Source organism: Schistocerca nitens, chromosome 1 (genome assembly GCF_023898315.1).
Source record: "Schistocerca nitens isolate TAMUIC-IGC-003100 chromosome 1, iqSchNite1.1, whole genome shotgun sequence".
NCBI classification, from domain to species: Eukaryota; Metazoa; Arthropoda; class Insecta; order Orthoptera; family Acrididae; genus Schistocerca; species Schistocerca nitens.
In genome coordinates this window covers 633,156,877-633,176,752 of record NC_064614.1, presented here as the reverse complement: position 1 = coordinate 633,176,752, position 19,876 = coordinate 633,156,877, and the positions used below count along the sequence as shown (strand labels likewise).

The 19,876-nt window shown below is 37.1% G+C and overlaps 1 protein-coding gene across 1 annotated transcript in view; it reads right to left on the bottom strand.

The window, feature by feature from the left end:
• Positions 1–347: 347 nt before the first annotated feature.
• The window catches only part of LOC126257955 (serine/threonine-protein kinase D1), a 191,641-nt gene continuing 172,112 nt past the window's right edge, over positions 348–19,876 (bottom strand). Inside the window, exons 17-18 of the mRNA XM_049955604.1 lie at positions 15,383–15,468; positions 348–769 (exon numbers count right to left, since the gene is read on the bottom strand). Coding sequence (XP_049811561.1) covers positions 656–769; positions 15,383–15,468 — 200 coding nt within the window. The 3' untranslated portion in view covers positions 348–655. The remainder of the gene's footprint in view (positions 770–15,382; positions 15,469–19,876) is intronic.

Here is a 19,876-nt window from a genome sequence, read left to right as displayed (position 1 = left end):
TTATGATGTCAATGTATTTACCCGGTACATGAATAAGTGATATAGTACATGTAAAAAGCAGGAGCCCAAGGCGTCTAATATGCTTAAAAACCTACAAATATTGGTTAATGGATCACTGTTTACATAAACACAATTTACACATTGTAAAATGTTTAGTCATTCGCAACTTTAACAAAACCGTACCTCAGCTGTCGTAAGAGAGGAAATTACTTATCCAAACCATATACTACCAACTATACAATATAAAAGGATTAGTAACATATTTAAATATATAGCCATAACCATCCAGGGCTTTCACTCTGACTGACTCATGGATGCGCGTGCACGCATGCACACGCACGCGCGCGCGCCCGCACACACACACACACACACACACACACACACACACACACACACACCACTTTCTTTCTGCCATTATTTAGTAAAGGCAAAGAAATATGTAAATGAGTATTGCTGGACTGAGTAATTATATACACTATAATGTTACAAAAATAAACAATTCAATAAACTGCAGTACATAATAGTAAAATCTGCAACATGCAGATGCAACATTATGTTACAAAATCTAATAGAGAGCTTGACAGGAACATCTTCATCATGTTTTGATGAAACGTCTCCAGCGTGTCCTGGCCACAGTGACCCAACTTTTGGCTGGTCAAAGGCGTTCCCTTCGATAACTTTCCCATCGTGCATCATCAGACTCGTGAGTGAGGTACCTAATGCCAACCTGCTTCTCTAGTTCTCGTAAATCGCACCATGTTTGGTAATCCTGCAAAGCAAAAATTCATAAAGACGTTGCTGAGCATCTGCTGTTAACGGTGATTATGGCAGTCGACAAATGGCTGATATGGACAGATTTATTAGAAAACAGGAAAATGAATATTTGTAACAGTTTCCTTATAATGTGACTGTGCAACAGTGGGATTCATTATTAGATATTGCCACAAGTCAAGCTGTAAGCAGTGCAGAGTAGAAGCTAAGGTTGCTAGCTAGCATGTGGGCTACTGTAGTGATTTGAGAATTTCTGTGTAAATTCTAGAACCACTTAGCCTTCTACCATCTCAAACACACAATATTCAGGATATGAGAGTGGGATGGTTGAATTCTACCAACTGCGCATCACGTGTTGGTGTGTGCAGGTTTAAAATCAGTAGCGGGAAGAAAGTAGACGTGGCGGGCAAACAGCACCGATAAGTACCTGTCGGGCAATCCACAGATGTTTTAGTGAGTGTGTAAGGAAGAACCATGGCGTTTATATGCAGCTCTGTGCTTACTGTGTCATTGACTATTGTTATTAAAACAAGGACAGTTGAAAAAGAACTCTTGGAAACTATTGACGTAAGCTTGTTATAGGGAAGACTTATGTTCTGATTCATGTTAAGAAAAGTTATGGAATCTAAGCCAACTTTCTTTTAACTGTAACCCAATTTGTTTTTGACGTTTGGCTGTACAAGACACTTACGAAAAGTTACATACTTATGTGGAAAGTGAGAGTTTTATTGTGTATGGAGGTTAAATACATCGTTAACTGACGAAAAGTAAAGTTCGTATGTCTACTCATATCATAATAGAAAGAGTCTAAAAATTCCTGTACCTAGCGTTATTCTACGGAGAAGAAGTCAATAGGGTTAGAAGGTGGCTACCTGTGTGAAAGGACCGAGGAAATGAGAGAAGAAGCTGTTACGTGTTGCCATAACAACCAAACATAATAAAACAAGGGAATTACTCCCAGAAATTGGAATATGTTCAAGTATCCAATGGAGCAACATTTAAATGGAAAAATGGTGACGAAATAAAAAATTCAAATTGATAAAACAGCAAAGAAGGTTTGGATGTATTTGCCTAAGAAGAAATACGCATACAACGCTTCAAGCGAGAAGCTCCAGTGCGGGGAGTATACAGCTCTCACACACATCATGAGAAACACCGATGTGGAAACCAACATACATCTGATGCTGCCAGCACCAGCTGTTGTTCACTGGTGCTGACCTGCCTCCACATCCGCAACGTGAATTCTACTCCGGCTGAGCATAAAACAAAACTTGATTACTTTAGTATGAAGTGGTACAAGATACTGTTGAGTGAACTTTTATTATGTAATTATCATATTTAAAGTTAGTTAGAAAGCTTATGAGAGCTAAGGTATATAAAAATATGGAAAATATACAACAGGTTGGGGAAACTCAAGACCCAGCTATAGTCATGAAAATTAGCAAAGAAGTGCCTGATTGGGATGAATTGATAAATTTAATCAAAGCTCAGAGTCTTAAGTTAAACTCATTAAGTTCTCATTTAAATATCTAGAGTGAATCGTATATGCTCAGAGTGAAACTTTAAATATTCAAACGACAAATTTATGTTTGTTAAATGCCGAAGTTGACCCTCAAAGCAAAGAATTTAGTAATCTATGCGAAGGCATAGGTGAATTGATGACTGAGTTCGACGCTATAAGTAACAGAGAATTTAAAAGTAGATTTAAAGAACGAGTTGACAAATTCTTTGACCACTCATATAAATCATATGTTTACAGACCTTAGTCAGAAACAGAGTAGCACTCAAGATTTATCGAAAAGGTTAGAACTTAACATTGAGAACAAATGTAATAATGTAGAATATGAACTTATTGAAAAGTTAGGATCTTTTGAAAACGTGTACAATATTAAGTATAATGATTAGGGCCCGGATTTTAATGACAAGTCATATTTTTTTTTCTGAACTATAGGGTGAATTTTAGAACAATTTATACACATATCCAGGCATTTTAGTGTCGAAAAATGTATTTTGATTGTGCATATTACGTCATATTTCAACAAATTTTAGTAATAGGTCATAGTGTGGCTAGCTTTTAATATAATAGTTCATATTTCTGTCAACTTTTGCCAAAAATGCATATACTGTTTTTCTCGTATCTTATTATGGGACACACGAATAAGGAAATGAATATATTGCCCACGAGACAATATTTACTGTGCTATTATGAAAGATAAACAGATAAATTAGTACACAGCTTTATTTCTCAGGACCGTAGCAGAAAATCGGTGTACCACAACAGTCGTTTCGCGAACATAAAACATCGTTGCGCAGAGTCGACAGTACACTCTCAGAGCCAACAAAAGCGGCTTCTGCCGTAATAATCATCGCAGTCGCACAGGTGTTCCCAGTAACCAGTTTGAATGCAGCCTTTGCCTTGTTCAACATGCCTAAAGCAAAGTGCTCCGACTGTGTGAAGTTGCGAGGATATGTTCGAGAATTTGGAGAGAAGTTCTTTAGTACTGATGGGAAAATATTATTTTGTAAACTGTGTGAAACGAAGTGCTGAAAATAACAGCAAGCAAACGCTGTTATTTGAACAGACAGGTCAATCGTCAACCGTGCAATCATTCTGCAAGGATTTGTGTGAGATGATGGTGTTCTGCAACATCCCATTGGGAAAGCTGAAGAATCCATGCTTCAGACGGTTCTTGGAGAAGTACACAACACACCCAGTTCCAGATGAATCTACACTGAGAAAGAACTACTTATCCATATGCTACAATGATGTGCTCAACAAAATATGAATTACTATTGTTGAGCAAAAGATCTGGCAGTCAAGAGATGAAACTACGGATATTAGTGGGTGATATATTGCAAATGTGGTTGCTGGTGTTCTAAAAGTTGATGGCCCTGGAGATATGTTCCTACTAACGTGTGAAGCTCTCGATAGAGTAAACAATTCGAAGATTGCTAATTTGTTTGACAACTCTCTGAAGCTACAGTGGCCGGATGGTGCGAAAAGAGACAATGTTTTGCTGCTTGTAACAGATGGTGCTTCATATATGGCTAAAGCGGCCAAAGGGCTTCAGATTCTCTACCCCAGTATGGTGTACGCCACTTGCCTTGCACATGCGTTGCACAGAGTTGCCCAAGAGGTGCGATCAAATTACCCTGATGTGGACAAATTAATATCCTGTGGCAAGAAAATCTAAGTGAAGGCTCCGCTACGGGTGCAGAAATTCAAGGAAAAAGCACCTTCAACGCCCCTCCCACCTAAACCTGTTCTTACACGATGGGGTTCTTGGCTTAATGCTGCTGAGTATTACTGCACCAACTACACTCAAATAAAGACAATCGTCTGTGAGCTTGATAGCAATGAATCAAGTGCTATCAAAATTGTGAAAGAAGTTTTTACAGATACATTGTCTCAAAACTTGGCATACATCAACGCCAATTTTTCACTGATATTAAAAGCCATCAGAAGACTGGAAGCTGTTGGCACTCAGCTATGTGAGGCCCTGAGTGTTGTGCAACATGTGCAGAGTGAGTTGGGTCAAGCTCGTGGTCATGTGGCTGACAAAGTGAAAACCAAATTGCAAAATGTTCTCCAATGAAATCCTGGATATTCTACACTGTGCAAAATTAGTGATAGTCTTTCAGGGAATGCCGCAACATTTGAAGATACTGAAACAAAGCTGAACTCCAGTGACCTGGCTGCCTTCAAATATGCTTCAGTGACGTTTTGTGAAGTGGAGAGGAGCTTTTCCAGAAAAAAAACTATCCTAGAATTCTACCTATTGCGCTTCACATGTTTGTGTGTGCAAGTTTCAAATCAGTCGCAGGAAGAAAGTAGACGCGGCGAACGAACGGCACTGACAAGTACCTGTCAGGCAATCCATAGATGTTTTAGTGAGTGTGTAAGGAACCATGGAGTTTATATACAGCTCCGTGCATATTGTGTCATTGACTATTGTTATTAAAACAAGGACAGTTGAAAAAGAACTCTTCGGAACTCTTGATGTAAGCTTGCTATAGGGAAGACTTATGTTCTGATTCATGTTAAGAAAAGTTATGGTATCTAAGCCAACTTTCTTTTAACTGTAACCCAATTTGTTTCTGACTTTGGGCTGTACGAGAGACTTACACGAAGTTACATATTTATGAGGAAAGTGAGAGTTTTATTGTGTATGGAGGTTAAATACATCGTTAACTTATGAAAAGTAAAGTTTGTATGTCTACTCATTTCATAAATAGAAAGAGTCTAAAAATTCCTGTACCTAGCGTTATTCTACGGAGAAGAAGTCAAGAGGGTTTCCAGCAGCCGGCTGGCCAGTAAAGAAGAGTGGCTGCAAGTTCCAAGTAAGTCACCTCGTAAAGAAGTGGAAGGTGGTTTGGGGGAATAAACCAATATAACCCAGATCCACACTCACACTTTAAGTCGTTAGACTACCAGTTCAATTCTGATCAGCAGAAAATATTTGTTATTTACAATTTATCATTTCTAGAAGGTACTTGAAATATCTTAAATTTGTAATGTTTGCATATTTTGGAAGAATTAATGTTTGTATAGACAGCAGCATTCTCTATCTAGGAGGCAGTTGTGTTATGTCTGTACACTGGTGTTTGTGATAAGTGTGCTTTCAGTGCTAAGCGCAGCACTTCACTCATAACTCTGCTTTCAGATCTGGAATTCACTGTAGTTACAATGTGACAATGTAACTAGAGGACGAAAAGAACTTTTAATGATATCTATTGAAGTACTGGTTACACCTGAAGTCCTAAGATGACAATTCTTGTGAGCACTACATATAACTGAAATTGTTGGATGTGAGGTCCGCCAATTATGCAAAACACCATTCTTTCTCAGTACCCAAATATGTTTTGGCACCACTGTGCCATCAGTGGGTTTTCATTTTTATTTATTCTGCAATGTGAACCGTTTTGTTAAATGATTATAAAATTACGTGCATCTTTAGTTCAAACAAAAGATCATTTCTTTTTGTAAATACCTTTACATTTGGTGTGCATGAATTTTCTGGATCCCTTGTGTGTTAATTACTACAGGTAGCTTGTCATCTGCAACCAAATGATGTTGATGAGAAAGTATTTTTCTGGGAGTTAACCTATCTTCTAGAATGTAATTTAGATTGTCGTGATGTTTTCGCGCCTATATTCGTTTTTACTTACGTTTTCATGTGGAAAGCACTTCCATTCTTCGCATCATACTGAGGTGTTGTGATGCACACGTAACTATAACAAGTATTTTCCACAAATAATGTAGTAAAACACTTTTTCACTTCACCAAAACATAGTGTGATTGTGGTTTGTTGTGTGTCCCAGCCCAGTCAGTGTTCATTTGTTCACCAGAGAGTTCGGCGCCAAATTTGAATTTTTTTGCATTTTATCTTTGTGTGTGTGTGTGTGTGTGTGTGTGTGTGTGTGTGTGCGCGCGCGCGCGCGAGTGTACGTGTGGCATGTGCCTGCTCTTTTGTTTGAACTAAAGATGCACGTAATTTAATAGTCATTTAACAAAACTGTTCACATTGCAGAATAAATAAAAACAAAAACCCACTGATGATGGCACAGTGGTGCCGAAACATGTTGGGTACTGAGAAAAAATGGTGTTTTGCATAACTGGCAGACCTCACATCCAACAATTTTAACTGCAAACACGGCCAACACAAGGAGCTGCAAATAAAAATGTTGAATATAATTGAAATGTTCATTCAAACTATCTATTTTTCCCTTGGAAGCTTAAGCCCTGGTAGAGGATGGCAATTTATTATAAAATTAATAGGAGTACAGCAAAAACACATATGAACTTACAGTCAAATATTTGGCTATCATACAAGTTGCAAACCACAAATGTGGATTTGCAAGCAATCAATAAGTTGAAAATACAAGTTAAAGTCTAAAGCAGCTGCTAAGGAGAAGCTCAGAATTAAATACTAACGTACAAAGATAATGAGGAGGCAAATGTAAGAAAGAAACCAGAAACAAGCGAGGTAAAGTAAGTTAAAAGGAAAAACGTTAACTGATATAATCCACTGCTACTGTCATTTATCTTCTGCTTTTCTCACGATTTGAGAACTGAGATAACTTTTCTTCCTCCATCTTTATTTGTACCACCTACTCAATTTTTTCACTTTACTTAAATTTCATTTTGCCATCAAAGAATCAACAGCTTTTCTAATAAGTTTTCTCTCTGATACTGTCTCTTCACCTCTCAACCAACGTGTGTGGCACAATGGGTCAAGTGCAAGATTACAAATTAAAGCTGCTAGGATTCAATCTTTGGTAGATTTTATTAAGTTTACTTGTCTTCCACGTCCAATTTTTGTATTGCTCTTTTGTTCAGTTTTAGGAAACCAAACAAAGAACACATTTGGCAACACTGTTTCTTACAGGGTGCTGGAATTTGCCAATGCAACTGTACTTCAATGCTAATTAACTTGGAAACTTGGAACAACTATTTCTCAGCCCAACATACCCTGCAACACTCTTACAAGCTTTTCACACTGTTTCTGACCACCCTGTATATGTGAAAAATGTCAAGTACCACTGTAGTTCAGAATCAATATTCACCTTTAGTTAAGCTCCACAAGTGGCTGAGTAAAGTCAACTCAAAGGTCAAAGGAAGGGACAGCTATATTGCCTGTAATAGAACAATGCCTAGTCTAGCACTGTGGCAATTAAATCAACTTTTAGGTTGAGGACAACTTTACCTTACCCCATATATCCTTATTCACAACTGGTAAAAATGAAATTTTCTTATGGCTAGTGCACTGTTAAATTATCCTGTTTTCAATTTCAAAAGAAAAAAAAATCAAAAACTGGAAGTCATAAACTACAAGAAATAGTATATTTTCTAGATGTAGAAATATATAATTCATTCAGTAGTTGGTGTCTGTTCACCCTTAACTACCTGACATCGGTCTCAGAGACTCTCGAGGCTTTGTTTTTAAAAAAAATTTCCATTATTACGCATGTGACAAAATCGTCAGTCAACATACTTTTTTCCTTCCCTCACCAGTTAGTGCCGTGCGTTCAGCTGCTCCAGATGCACATGCACTTGGTACTATTTTTAAATCCGGTACTTGTGACCGACATCAGGAGGTTATGTAACTTTAGTTTAATTACACAGGCCAACGAAAAACTTTTTTTACTTTGATAGCTGATCTTTATAGATTTTTATGAGCTGAATACAAATCTAGCCTTAATTTTTTGTATGACCCATAGATTTCAAGCAATATGCTTTTCATTACATAGTATAAAGATCCTATGCTATACGGTAAATGGGGAAATTAATGAAACATTTTGTTACAACATAAGCATGGTTTGTATTTACAGTAAGCTACTAAAAACAATGATATGTGTTAACAGAGGTTTCACTTGTTATCTGGGATTGGTTCGTATTTTCTTTATCTTTTTTCTCTGAAGCTTCCTGTGTAGCTTTTTCTACGATGAATCGCTTGCTGAACTTCTCGGTGAAGTGACCAACAGTAATCTCCCATCTTGTTGGTGTTCCACGGCCTTGGTAGCGTTTTCCCATCAATAGTTTTGGATGAATTAATAAACAGCCTCCAGTCTTTATTTTTGTATTCTATACCAAACCCATTCATCAGACCGGGAATGTCTGTTCAGTACACTAAATCACCTTCTCGTTGAAAAAACTTGAAAATTGCTGCTCTCTCTTTCTATACATGTATATGCTGGTTTCGACTGCCAATAAGTTTTTTTCTTTTAATCTAGAGCCACACAATTCAGCTTTTTTTTTTTAAGCCCAGATCCCTAACCAAATTGTTAAGCTCGGTCTGAGTAAACAATTTGGGCTGTAGACTTTCTGTGTTACAATGGAATTAATCATCATCTGGTTCATCTAAATCAGACTGTACAACAGAAAATACTTCTGTTGGAATAGAATTTAAATTATCTGGTGGTTCAGGAACCGGCAAATCTACACCATGCCCTACTGGTTGGATGGTGGACAGAAGGTTAGGGTAGCATATTACCTTCTTGTTTTTCGAATTATGACCAGTAATATCAACACTGCAAAAGTAGCTATCATCGGAATGATTTCTTGGCTCCCTCCGTATCATAGGAACAGCAAATCTAAAGGCTTTTTTCACCTTTTTGGACTATTTTCTCAGATATTCAACACACACATAACATACCTTATGTGGCGCTCAAGATTTATTTTGATCACCAAGTTTAGATCCAAAGTACGATATATAAACCTTTTCCACAAAGTCTGTAATGTTTCTTTGGTGTTTTTTAATCACAAATTCACCACAACTATAACAAAAACTGTCATCAGTTTTTATAACCATGATTAGACGTTTTACTGAGCACATGTAGAGGAAACGGGAGAGTGAGGTTAAGTTGACAGTAAACAAAACACCATCTGTTAACACAAAAATACGATCAACCTTTTTTTGCCAGCAAATGTTTTCAGCAGTGCTACCAATGTCATCTACATTCATTACTCCTCCATTTTAAATTATTGTAACTGCATAAAAGCTGTTAAATTCTTTAAAAAAATGCTAATTTACTAATTTTAACTGTAAAATGTGAAGAAATGGTGGGTGATACAGTTTTTTTAAATATCATATTTGGATTTCCCACTGTAAAAAATGTAAGAATAAGGTATTTTCAGCAAAAAAGTTCTTCCATAATTGGCCTATGTTATTTTTTTCTATTTTTGTATGGGAAAAATGTCTCAAATGGAGAAAAATATAGTCCGATGGTTGGAGGGGACTGACATAGATTCTGAAGACAGTGGCTCACATCACTGAAGATGAACACCAGTCCAATTCAGGAGTCGATGGTGATGGGCCTGAACCTCAACCCATGGAACGAGGGAATGACATTAGGAAGCCAATGGAGAATTCATCTTACGATGACGATGTTCCACTGGCAAGATATGGCAACTGCTTTGTTATGAACTGATTTTGTTGGTCTTCCCGTCCTCCTGTCTCAAGATCAATGACTATGCTTCATAACATCATACGGCATCTACCTGGACTCAAATGTAATTTTCTGGGTGTTCTGCACGAAAATACAAAGCCTCTAGATTTGGAGCTTATTTTTCTCTGACGGTGTGTTGGGATATATAGTAAAGCACTCTAGTGAAAAAAATCAGAAAATTTAACCTAATTACCACAGGGAAATAGCTGTTCATGATGTAGATGTAACTGAATTAAAAGACTTCATTGATATGTTGTACTACATTGCCATTTTCAAAAAAGCCATGCACACTACACATGCTGGTACAGCAAAGATGGCACAGGTGGAGAAATATATAGCTGCATTATGAACAAATACAGGTTTAACGTGCTGCTCAACTGTCTTTGGTTTGACGATACAAATATTCGAACTGAACCCCGCATCGCTAATTTAGCTACACCAATATCACAACTTTTTAAAATGTTTATTCAGAACTGTAAAGAGCTCTGATGTATCAGCAGCTTCGCTTGCATTGATGAAATGCTAGTAGCTTTAGGCGAAAAGCACAAATTCAAAATGTACATCCCGAAAAAACCACACAAATATGGTTTGAAAATCATGTGCGTTACTGGTGCTCAAACTGGGTATTTGTTGGAGACTTACTTGTACTTAGGGGAACATTTTGATGGCAAAGGTCTGCCAGCTGATTACTAAAGATTGCACTAACACAGCCAGGAAGTTTTGCAACTATCAACATTGATAGAAGGTACACAAAAAAACGTGACCACTGATAATTGGTTAACATCAGTGGAGCTACTGAATGTGCTAAAACAAAAACGACTGACACTAGTGGGTACCATGAAGAAAAACAAGCACGAAATCCCACTTCATTGTCTTCCCAGGCATGATTGAGAAGTTGGATCGGCCATTTTTGGATTTACGTCTGATGCTATACTAACATCTTTTATAGAAAAGTTAAGTAAATCTGTGTTTGTTTTGTCCAGCATGCACCATACACCAACCACTGATTCAAATACGGAGAAACCAGAAATGATCATATTTTACAACAGCACAAAGGGCAGCATTGACATGCTAAATCTGAAATGTGCTACCTACTCCACGTCTAAATGGACTCAACAATGGCCAATGGCAATATTTTATAGAATACTTGGCATATCTTCAACAATGTGTATACTGTTAGTAACATTTACCAAGCGCAGTCAAAGGTCCCACACCTGGCTCTCATAGAAAATTTGGCAGAAGATCTTATAAACCCTCACTTGAAATGCTGGGTGCATAGTTTTGGCTTACAAAGGAAACTTTCAGTGCACCATACATCGAATTATAAAAATGGATCAAACACCCAGTACGTCATCAACTGAAACTTCTGAAAAACTTTAAAAAAGGAAAACATGCTCGACTTGTGACCCCAAAACAAAATGCAAAACAGTCTATTTATGTTTTGCATGTAAGAATCCTATTTTTGTTGAATATAGTTACAAATGTGCATTGAATATCCCTGCAATTTGTGAGTGTTTGTGCCTCGTAATTTTGAAAACCTTGTGTTAATATGTGCCAAAAATTACTTATATATTGTAATAATATATCGAACTTTTCATAAATATGTAAGAATATTGGTATTATAAGCATTTGTACTGTCAAATCTCAAATTTTTTAAGTTCCTACAATTCTGCCTAAAATGTGTAGACTTTTGTCATGTGTTTATTTTTAATATTTATAAGCACACTTTTTCACATTTTGGAGATGTGTTACGATTAAAATATTATCAAAACAAAGATGTGACTTTAATTTCTTGCAATATTTTAATATTCTTTAACAAAAAATTTAAAACATGCAAACGGTCTCTATGACTGATGTGGGGTAGTGTATGAGGCATACACATTTGATGGCTAAGGGTTAACAATAAGCATACATAAAGACCATATACTGTAGAGTTATTGAGATGCTTTGAATTGGTGCTTGTTGCAATCCAAACACATTGCAATTATTAAAATAACACACTTGTGTACTTGCCACTTTTCTTCAACAAATATGTATTTCTTTATTGTTGGTGGTGGTGGTGTGGGAGGGGGGGGGGGGGAGGATAAATGAAACACATGGGCTCCAAAAAATGTTCCGTACTCAATGTTGTCTGTTGCAGCACTTGGTATACATCAAACCTCTTCTATTTATTTAATACCAATGTTGACTATCAATTATCCCAAATTTCTTCTGTAGTTTCCACCTCAACTATTCCTTTCTCTTACACAATATTTTGACCACTGACCTGTTCATCTTTGTCAGGTGGAATCTGGAATCCACACAGAGAACACACATGACAATCACTCACAATGTCTGCTGAAGATGACTAAGGAAGATGTGTAAGTACTGTCACAGACACTGATGAACCACATTAGGACCATATGCTTAGCAATGCATTGGTGCACCTCAGGATTACAAACGGGCTTAATGCATACGTCATAGATGACATCTCTCACTTTTGTCTCTTATATGTAGGATCATCATCCATTATCTCATTGGCCAATACAGAATTTTCAGATATAACTAAAGTAGAAGTTTAGTCACTTTTATTATAGCCCAACTTTTTCACAGACGTAAAAATTATTGCAAGTTCACATGGGTTGTAGTCTACAGATTCGCATTTGCCATTGTAGTGTTCACTGTCGTAAACCTGGTCTTCCAAGAATCTTACATGTGCCAGTGGTCTTACTTTTTCTGTTCTTGTGATGAACTGTTTATGAGTAATCATTCCGAATGTCATCACTGAAACAGAAACAAACTACGAATTGTACTCTCAGCCTCTCCACCACAGGTCAGGAAAAATGGTGAGGAACCTGTTGTATTCTGCTTTTCTGTCTTGTTTCTGAAAGCCAAGACAGGTAGTATCACATCCCAGCCTGTCAGTTTCATGTCAACATACACTAAAAGAAACCTGCCAATGCCTTATTAAAATTTGCATGAGGTCTTTCATCTGCAGATAGAAAGGTTAGACAGAGGCATAGCTATCTGGCAAATAATGCCTGCTTCCGATTCTATAAAGCATTTTTGCAGATCCTAAATGACTTGATGATAGAACATCATGAAAAATCATCAGTAGTGCTGGATATAAAGGAGCTTTGACAACAAGCAATTATTTCAGTCCCACTGTGATGTAACTCCTTTTATAGAATGCTCGATGTGTTGGTTTGCATTCTCCTTTGACTTACTGACTGCCAAAGCAACTGCAAGGCACTCTTTCTCAGGCATACAGTAATTCTTCTCTGACTTAGGGACTGCTCTGGATGCATAAAAAATCTCTTTCCTGCAACTTCCTGAATAAGCACTGCTACTGCACATATTCTTTAACTAAAATGTGTAATTATGTCTCAGCATTCTCATCACAAAAGTACCATGACTGGAGTTCTGGCATCTCCTTACAGCAGTAGCAGCCATGCCTTTGAACTGAAACCCTTTATGAAGTGTCTTTAGTAGAAGCATATTTTGAGGGAGCTTCTCATCACAAACATTCTGAAGAGTTGGAAAATGTGTTATGATATTACTGCCCCCCCCCCCCCCCCCCATTTATTTTTGTTCAGGACAGACTCTGTTTAGCATTAACTAAGTGCTTCACGACTTATTTCTTGGGGGACACACATTCTTGGATTCAGGGGAAGAGCTGCATTGTGGACACACATCAGCACAGTTGTCAAGTGAATCAGATGCTCTTTGAAAAACTAACAATTTCATGTAAGTTGCAAAGACTTGCTGTCCATTTAAGGTATCAAAGATGGTTGTCCATTATGCATTCATAGATGGCTGTGAATACACAGAGGCCATCACATCTTTTCCTGGTTGGCCTTGTCAATCTCAATTAGGTTAGTGTTGGCAGAAGGTACTTTCAATTTGCTATCTTCAGGACAATGGCCCCATTTCTGTTTGTGGTGAGTAAGCAAGTGGCTGGAACCTGTGTATGACGACACTGAACAGCTGTAGCCTGTTGGAGTGTGACCTCAGTGCAGAGTACCGTGATGGGCTTTAGGGTGGAGATTGACTACAGTCATCTGCTGTTGTCTGGAATTGGTAGAATTGTCTGCTGTTTTATGTCTTGCAACATAATAGTCTTCTTTCTTTTTGGTAGGGCATCCACAATGAAAATACACTGGTGCCCTGTCCTTTGTTTCCAGATGTCAAGTTTTCTGCACAGAAATGGTATTAGCAAGGGGAGAGGTGTCATTGAAAACCTTGGATGTTGTCTGATAGCTGTGGCATAAGTTTAAGGTTTCCGAATCCTTTCTTCAATGTTGGTTTGTCTTGTACAGATCAGGGCTGCTGATCACTGAATCTCTTCTTGTATTAATTATGCTAGCTCCTCATGGCTGGGTCTGAGAGTGAACACTTCTATGTAGTGCCATATGGGTTTGAACTTAACAAACATCACAAACTCTCATATATCTTTCAATAATTGTTTGTCTTGTTAGCAACAAAAGGTCCAGACGGTCTTCCACAGGTCAACATTCAGAAGTCATATGAATATCTTTCGGTGTTGTCGTTTCTGGTGCATTGCTTTAGTGTACTGGCACCACCTCATGGATTTCTCTGTCGTTCTGCCATTGTGCAAAAGAAGTGCTTGATATATGTTCTCTGCCATGACCCACATTAGATGTGACACTTTGTTGGCTCCCACAATTTTCTGGTTCATTGTGCAACACAGCACTAAATACTAAGTATCTACACCGTACTGTCCAAGTAAAAGGAACATTGGTAAGGCACATCATGTCATCCCATCTGTTGCATTAAGTGATGTGGTCGAATCCATTTAGCCATTTCACTGGTTCCTGACCAGTATCTCTCAAATTTTTATTCATATTCTCACGCATGGAGGCAATGGCTTTTACAAAACCTTGTTGGAGTCATAGCAATGTTGCACTATTACATTATTGACACATTGATCTGCTGGACAATATGTACTGATATTTGCTGTTCAGTTCATGGTTTTCACGTTATTTAAGACGGGATGGAACTTCAGGCATATATCCACAGATTTACTTTGACTGATAAAATTCTTGTAAATGATGATGGCAACTTGTAACAATTGAAACCAATAGAATTTTAAAAAATAATAAAGAAATACATAATAAAAAAAGCACTTCGATATCAGCTGAGGGTGGTAAAGTATGATTTTCAACTAGTTTCTGCAACTTGTGGGGCATCTGCTACTGAAAATATTTTAAAAGCTATTAGTTCTGTTGCTTCTCTTTCACTTTTTCCTGATGCTTATCTTGATAGAAGATTTTTATCAAGAAACCTCAAGGCATAAGCTAAATACAGGTATATATAATAATTTCTTCTTTATTGGGTCTTGTGTCAGCTTCTTTTTCAGTAACTTTCTTATCTATCTTTATAGCTCAGTCAATTCTACATTACCTTTTTCAATAATTCCTTGTTCCACTGTGAATTATTCTGAGCATAACAACTCACTTGATGGCTATGAAAGTGTGATTAATTTGATCTACTGTTTTGTTTTCTTCATCAATATTTGTGGATGCTACCTGTCACTTAACAGTAATTGCTTAGTCCTCAATGTAATTTAACAATGATTATAAGAACAGAACGAATAAATCTTCGCCCTCTGAAATTGTTATGAGTAAGGAGTACATTGCAAAAATTAATAGAAGAACCTCACCTGCAACCAAATATGTGCAAGAGATTTATCTACTGTAAATCTTTTCCTTTGTTTCACTTGTAGCAAATTATTGATGAGGTCAATTGCTGTAACACAAAAGGAAAATGATCATTATTGACAAATTTAAGAACATCTTGACACTGAACAATGTAGATTATTCTACAGATTGAATTTACAATAACTACTATGTCTAACTTTAAAGAGACAAAAATGTTTGACGGTATTGACTCCAGAAATAATTATATTTATAAAGTCACAGAAAGGAGAAAACAGAAGGATAAGGTTATAGTTTAGCATCTTGTTGATGCCTGAGTCACTGGACTGAGCACCAGCTCAGTTTGTGAGGTATGGATTGCAACCTGTTTATGAAACTGCTCCGGCATATGCCAGGAGTGATTTAATGAAAACACAGAAACTCCACAAACAATATGTCCGGAAACTTACTTCGTTTCACTTTGGTGAAATAAATGCATGTAATGAAACTGCACGGACACACATTATATGACAGCATTGATGTCGTCTTTATTCTGAAGACTGATATGATGCAGCTCTCCACACTACTCTATCGTGTGCAAATATCTTCATCTCTGAGTAGCCACTGCAACCTACATCTACCTGAACCTGCTTACTGTAGTCAAGCCTTGGTCTGTCTGTACAGGTTTAAAAGTGCCCCCCCCCCCCATTCCATTACCAAACTGACTACGCCTTGATGCCCTATGGTGTTTCCTCGTAACCATCCAATATTTTAGTCAATATGTGCAAAAAATTTCCTTTGTCCCCGATTTAACTGAGGACCTATTCATCAATTAAGCACTCAACCTATCCAATCTTCAGCATCCTTCCACAGAATTACATTTCATTAGCTTCTATATGCTGCTTCTCTGAACTGCTAATCCCAATATTTCACTTTAGTACAAAGCTAAGCTACACTCCAAACAAATGCTTTTCCAAAGTCTTCCTAGCACTTAAATTTACACTGATAATTAAAAAGTTGCAATTTTCCAGAAACCCTTTTCTTTCTATTGAAGTCTGCCTTTATACACATTCTGCTTCAGCCACTGTCAACTAATTTGGTGCCCAAACAGCAAAATTCATCTACTACTTTAAGTGTCTCATTTTCTGATCTAACTTTTTAGCATTTCTTTATTTAATTCAATATTTACTTGTAAATGTCTTTCCATAATCCTACCCATTCCATTCATGTCATCTTCCAAACAGTTTGCCATCTCTCATAGAGTTACAACATCAGCAGCAAACCTCAAATTTCTCTTTGGTTGTCTTTACTGCATGCTCAATGAACAGCCTAAATAACATTGGGTATAGGCTACAACTCTGTCTCATTTTATTTTAAACTACTGCCTCCCTTTCATATCCTCAAGAAACAAAATTCAATTTGACTACATGTGAGACTTTCCTTACAATTTCAGCCATTTTTATGTACTTTCAATTTTTTTTTTTTTAATTAAGATGAGTAGCCAACGTTTAGCTGTGAAAATATTTTTTAAACGCCTGGAACTTCTCCTGCATTACATATTTCTATCTTATTTGAATGTTTAGCTTTTCTCCATGTACTTTTAATGAATATTAGGTTTTGTCAAAAATATATAAGTTTACTATTGTCAAAATAACTCCTTTTGACCATTCAAGTCCTAATAATTTACTAGTCTATTTCGATCATTGAAAGCTAAAATACTAAAACCATACTTATAAATCATTACTCATTATTTTCACAGTTTTTTTTTTTTTTTTTTTGTGATGCACCCTGAGATATGGCTCTTTGCACATGGCTGTTTTACACTCTGTTCATTTTCTGAAGCTATAATAATGGGAAAAAATGTTTCATAGTTCATAAAATGAAGAAACATCATAATAGAGCACACACAATGGTTTCAATAACCATTTTACAAAATCAAAATCAGATATAATCATTTGAAGTTTGAAATAATTCTTCTTGCACAAAGTCAAGATTGTTATCATTGTCACTCTCACTGTCGCTGTCAATAAAATCTTACTCCAATTCATGCAAAACTACATGGCCGAAAGAAACATGAAGGCATGTCTATGGTTTCTTTACATACTGAATGAACAGCTGCCACTCTTCAGCAACTTGATTCCATACAACAAATATGATCTACCAGCTAAGTTAGAAACTATAAGGGGTGATCAAAAAGTTTCTATTTGAGGACATTGCTGCCATGTACATGCAACACAATGAGATTCCGATGCACGTACATGCGGTGTCACTCCTATGAACCATCAAGCACATTTTCTCTGGTGTTTCAGTAGATATTTGCAATTTCGTTTTTGCACTGTGCAGCTCGAGTTAGCACAAACAAATATGGCTCATCACATCTTTCATGCAAAGCCCACTGTCGACAGGAAGTGTTGGTTTATTTCCCGTTCAAAAAAAAAAAAAAAAACAGAGAGAGAGAGAGAGAGAGAGAGAGAGAGAGAGAAAATTAAAGGGGGATTTTATGTGCCCATTTGATAGAGTGATCCCAGGTTAGCCTACTGTGATATTTGATTTATTGATATGTATCAAGAGGGACAGTAAAATGTGGAGAATAAACAGCAATCCAGCAAGAACTCAAGTAGTGCTGCATGCTTGGCAGCAGCAGTCAGTGTGGGCCAGGGCATGCTTTCGCAGCTGGAGTACTTTTTATTCTTCAATTTTTACTGTCCCTGTTAATGTGTATCAATAAAATAAATATCACACTACACTAATCTGAAACTGCTTTATTGAATGGGCACATGGAAACAAGCCTATGCTTTACGTTGACAATGGGCATCATATGAAAGACGTGATGAGCACTATTTGTATGGGCTGACTCCAGTTACACTATGTATAAACAGAATTGCAAATATCTGCTGAAACTCCAGAGAAAATGAGCCTAACAACTGTTAGGAGAGACACCCTGTATAAGCACCGACAAGTAGGCAAGGGATTAGTGTGGTATTCGTGTGTTTCAGACATGCATGCGGTAAAGAGGAAACGTGAATGTTTTACAAAACGGGTATCTGCCTCAATCCTCATGGCAATTTTGCCTAACTTGCATACTGATTCTGGACTGTATGGCCTTAGAATGGAAACTTTTTGCTCACCTCTTATACATTTCCATCTTCTATTGGCTATTTTAGAAACACAGTGAAGACCAACCGAGCCCATCAGTATATGTGATTTCATATTTAAAAATAGGAAAAATCATACGTTTCAAATGACACGATCAGCAGTCTACCAAAATTTACACGGTGGCAGTTAAAATTTTAAGTATCAGTGCTAAAGTGGCCTGGTCTAGTACACTAGTCAGTGGAATGGGAAGGCACCTTTGGAACCCGAGAGTGACGGTTAAGAGTTTAGGAAGTCTCAGAGATGGATGCAAATGTGATCAACTTCCTTAGCGAATTGCACTGATTAAGAGATACAAAATTACTTCCATATGCAAAATAACATAAGCTATGGTTTGCAAATAAAACAAACACACTAATTTCACAGAATCAGTGTGACAAGTGCAGTGAGCCTAAGATTTCATCTGCACCCCAAAAACTTTGTACACAAAAAGCAATTTAATTACAGAATTAAACATTATTTTTAACATCTGTATTTATATTCTTGGTTTGGAACATGAACAGTGTATGTAGTGTATTCATAATTAAATCAGGCCCAAGCGCAAGGTAGTGACGGAAATTACAAATGGCTACCTCACTATGTGAAGTACAATCAATAAGTACTCACTGGATTTGTAAATAGTATTTGTACAATAAGTGAAAGCAGCATACTTAACTTTTAAGTGAATAATATATTACTTACATTAACTTTCATTTAAATCGTGTTAATTTATCAAACAAAAAACACAGTATAATGTACCAAAATGATCAACATGTTGAGGAGCTTACTTTTATAACCCAACTGATCATATAACATATTGTAATCACCATAAACATAGATACATGTAGTTTTTGCAACTTTAGCATGACAACCCATGGGAGGCAAGGAATGGAGAACTATGCTCTGGAGGGGGCACTTTTGCAGAAATAGTGTTAGGTGTTAGGGCTGGTCATTGGCAGTGGAATCTTCGGTTTCAGATATGCTGTGGCAATCTGTTGCCATAGGGAAGTTGGAGTGTGTTGCCTGAGGGTGACAGACCATTGCACTTAGAATTTTCATAAAATTTTGAACTGTGTCTGGCAGTAACGAGTTAGCATAGTATATTCAATGAGCTTTATACACTGAAACACCAAAGAAAAGGCTAAAGGCACGCATATTCAAATACAGAGATGTGTAAACAGGCAGAATACGGCGCTACAGTTGGCAACACCTATATAAGACAAGTGTCTGGTGTAGTTGTTAGATCAGTTACTTCTGCTACAATGACAGGTTATCAAGATTTAAGTGAATCTGAATGTGGTGTTATAGTCAGCGCACGAGTGATGGGACATAGCATCTCCGAGGTAGTGACAAAGTGGAGATTTTCATGTATGACCATTCCACAAGTG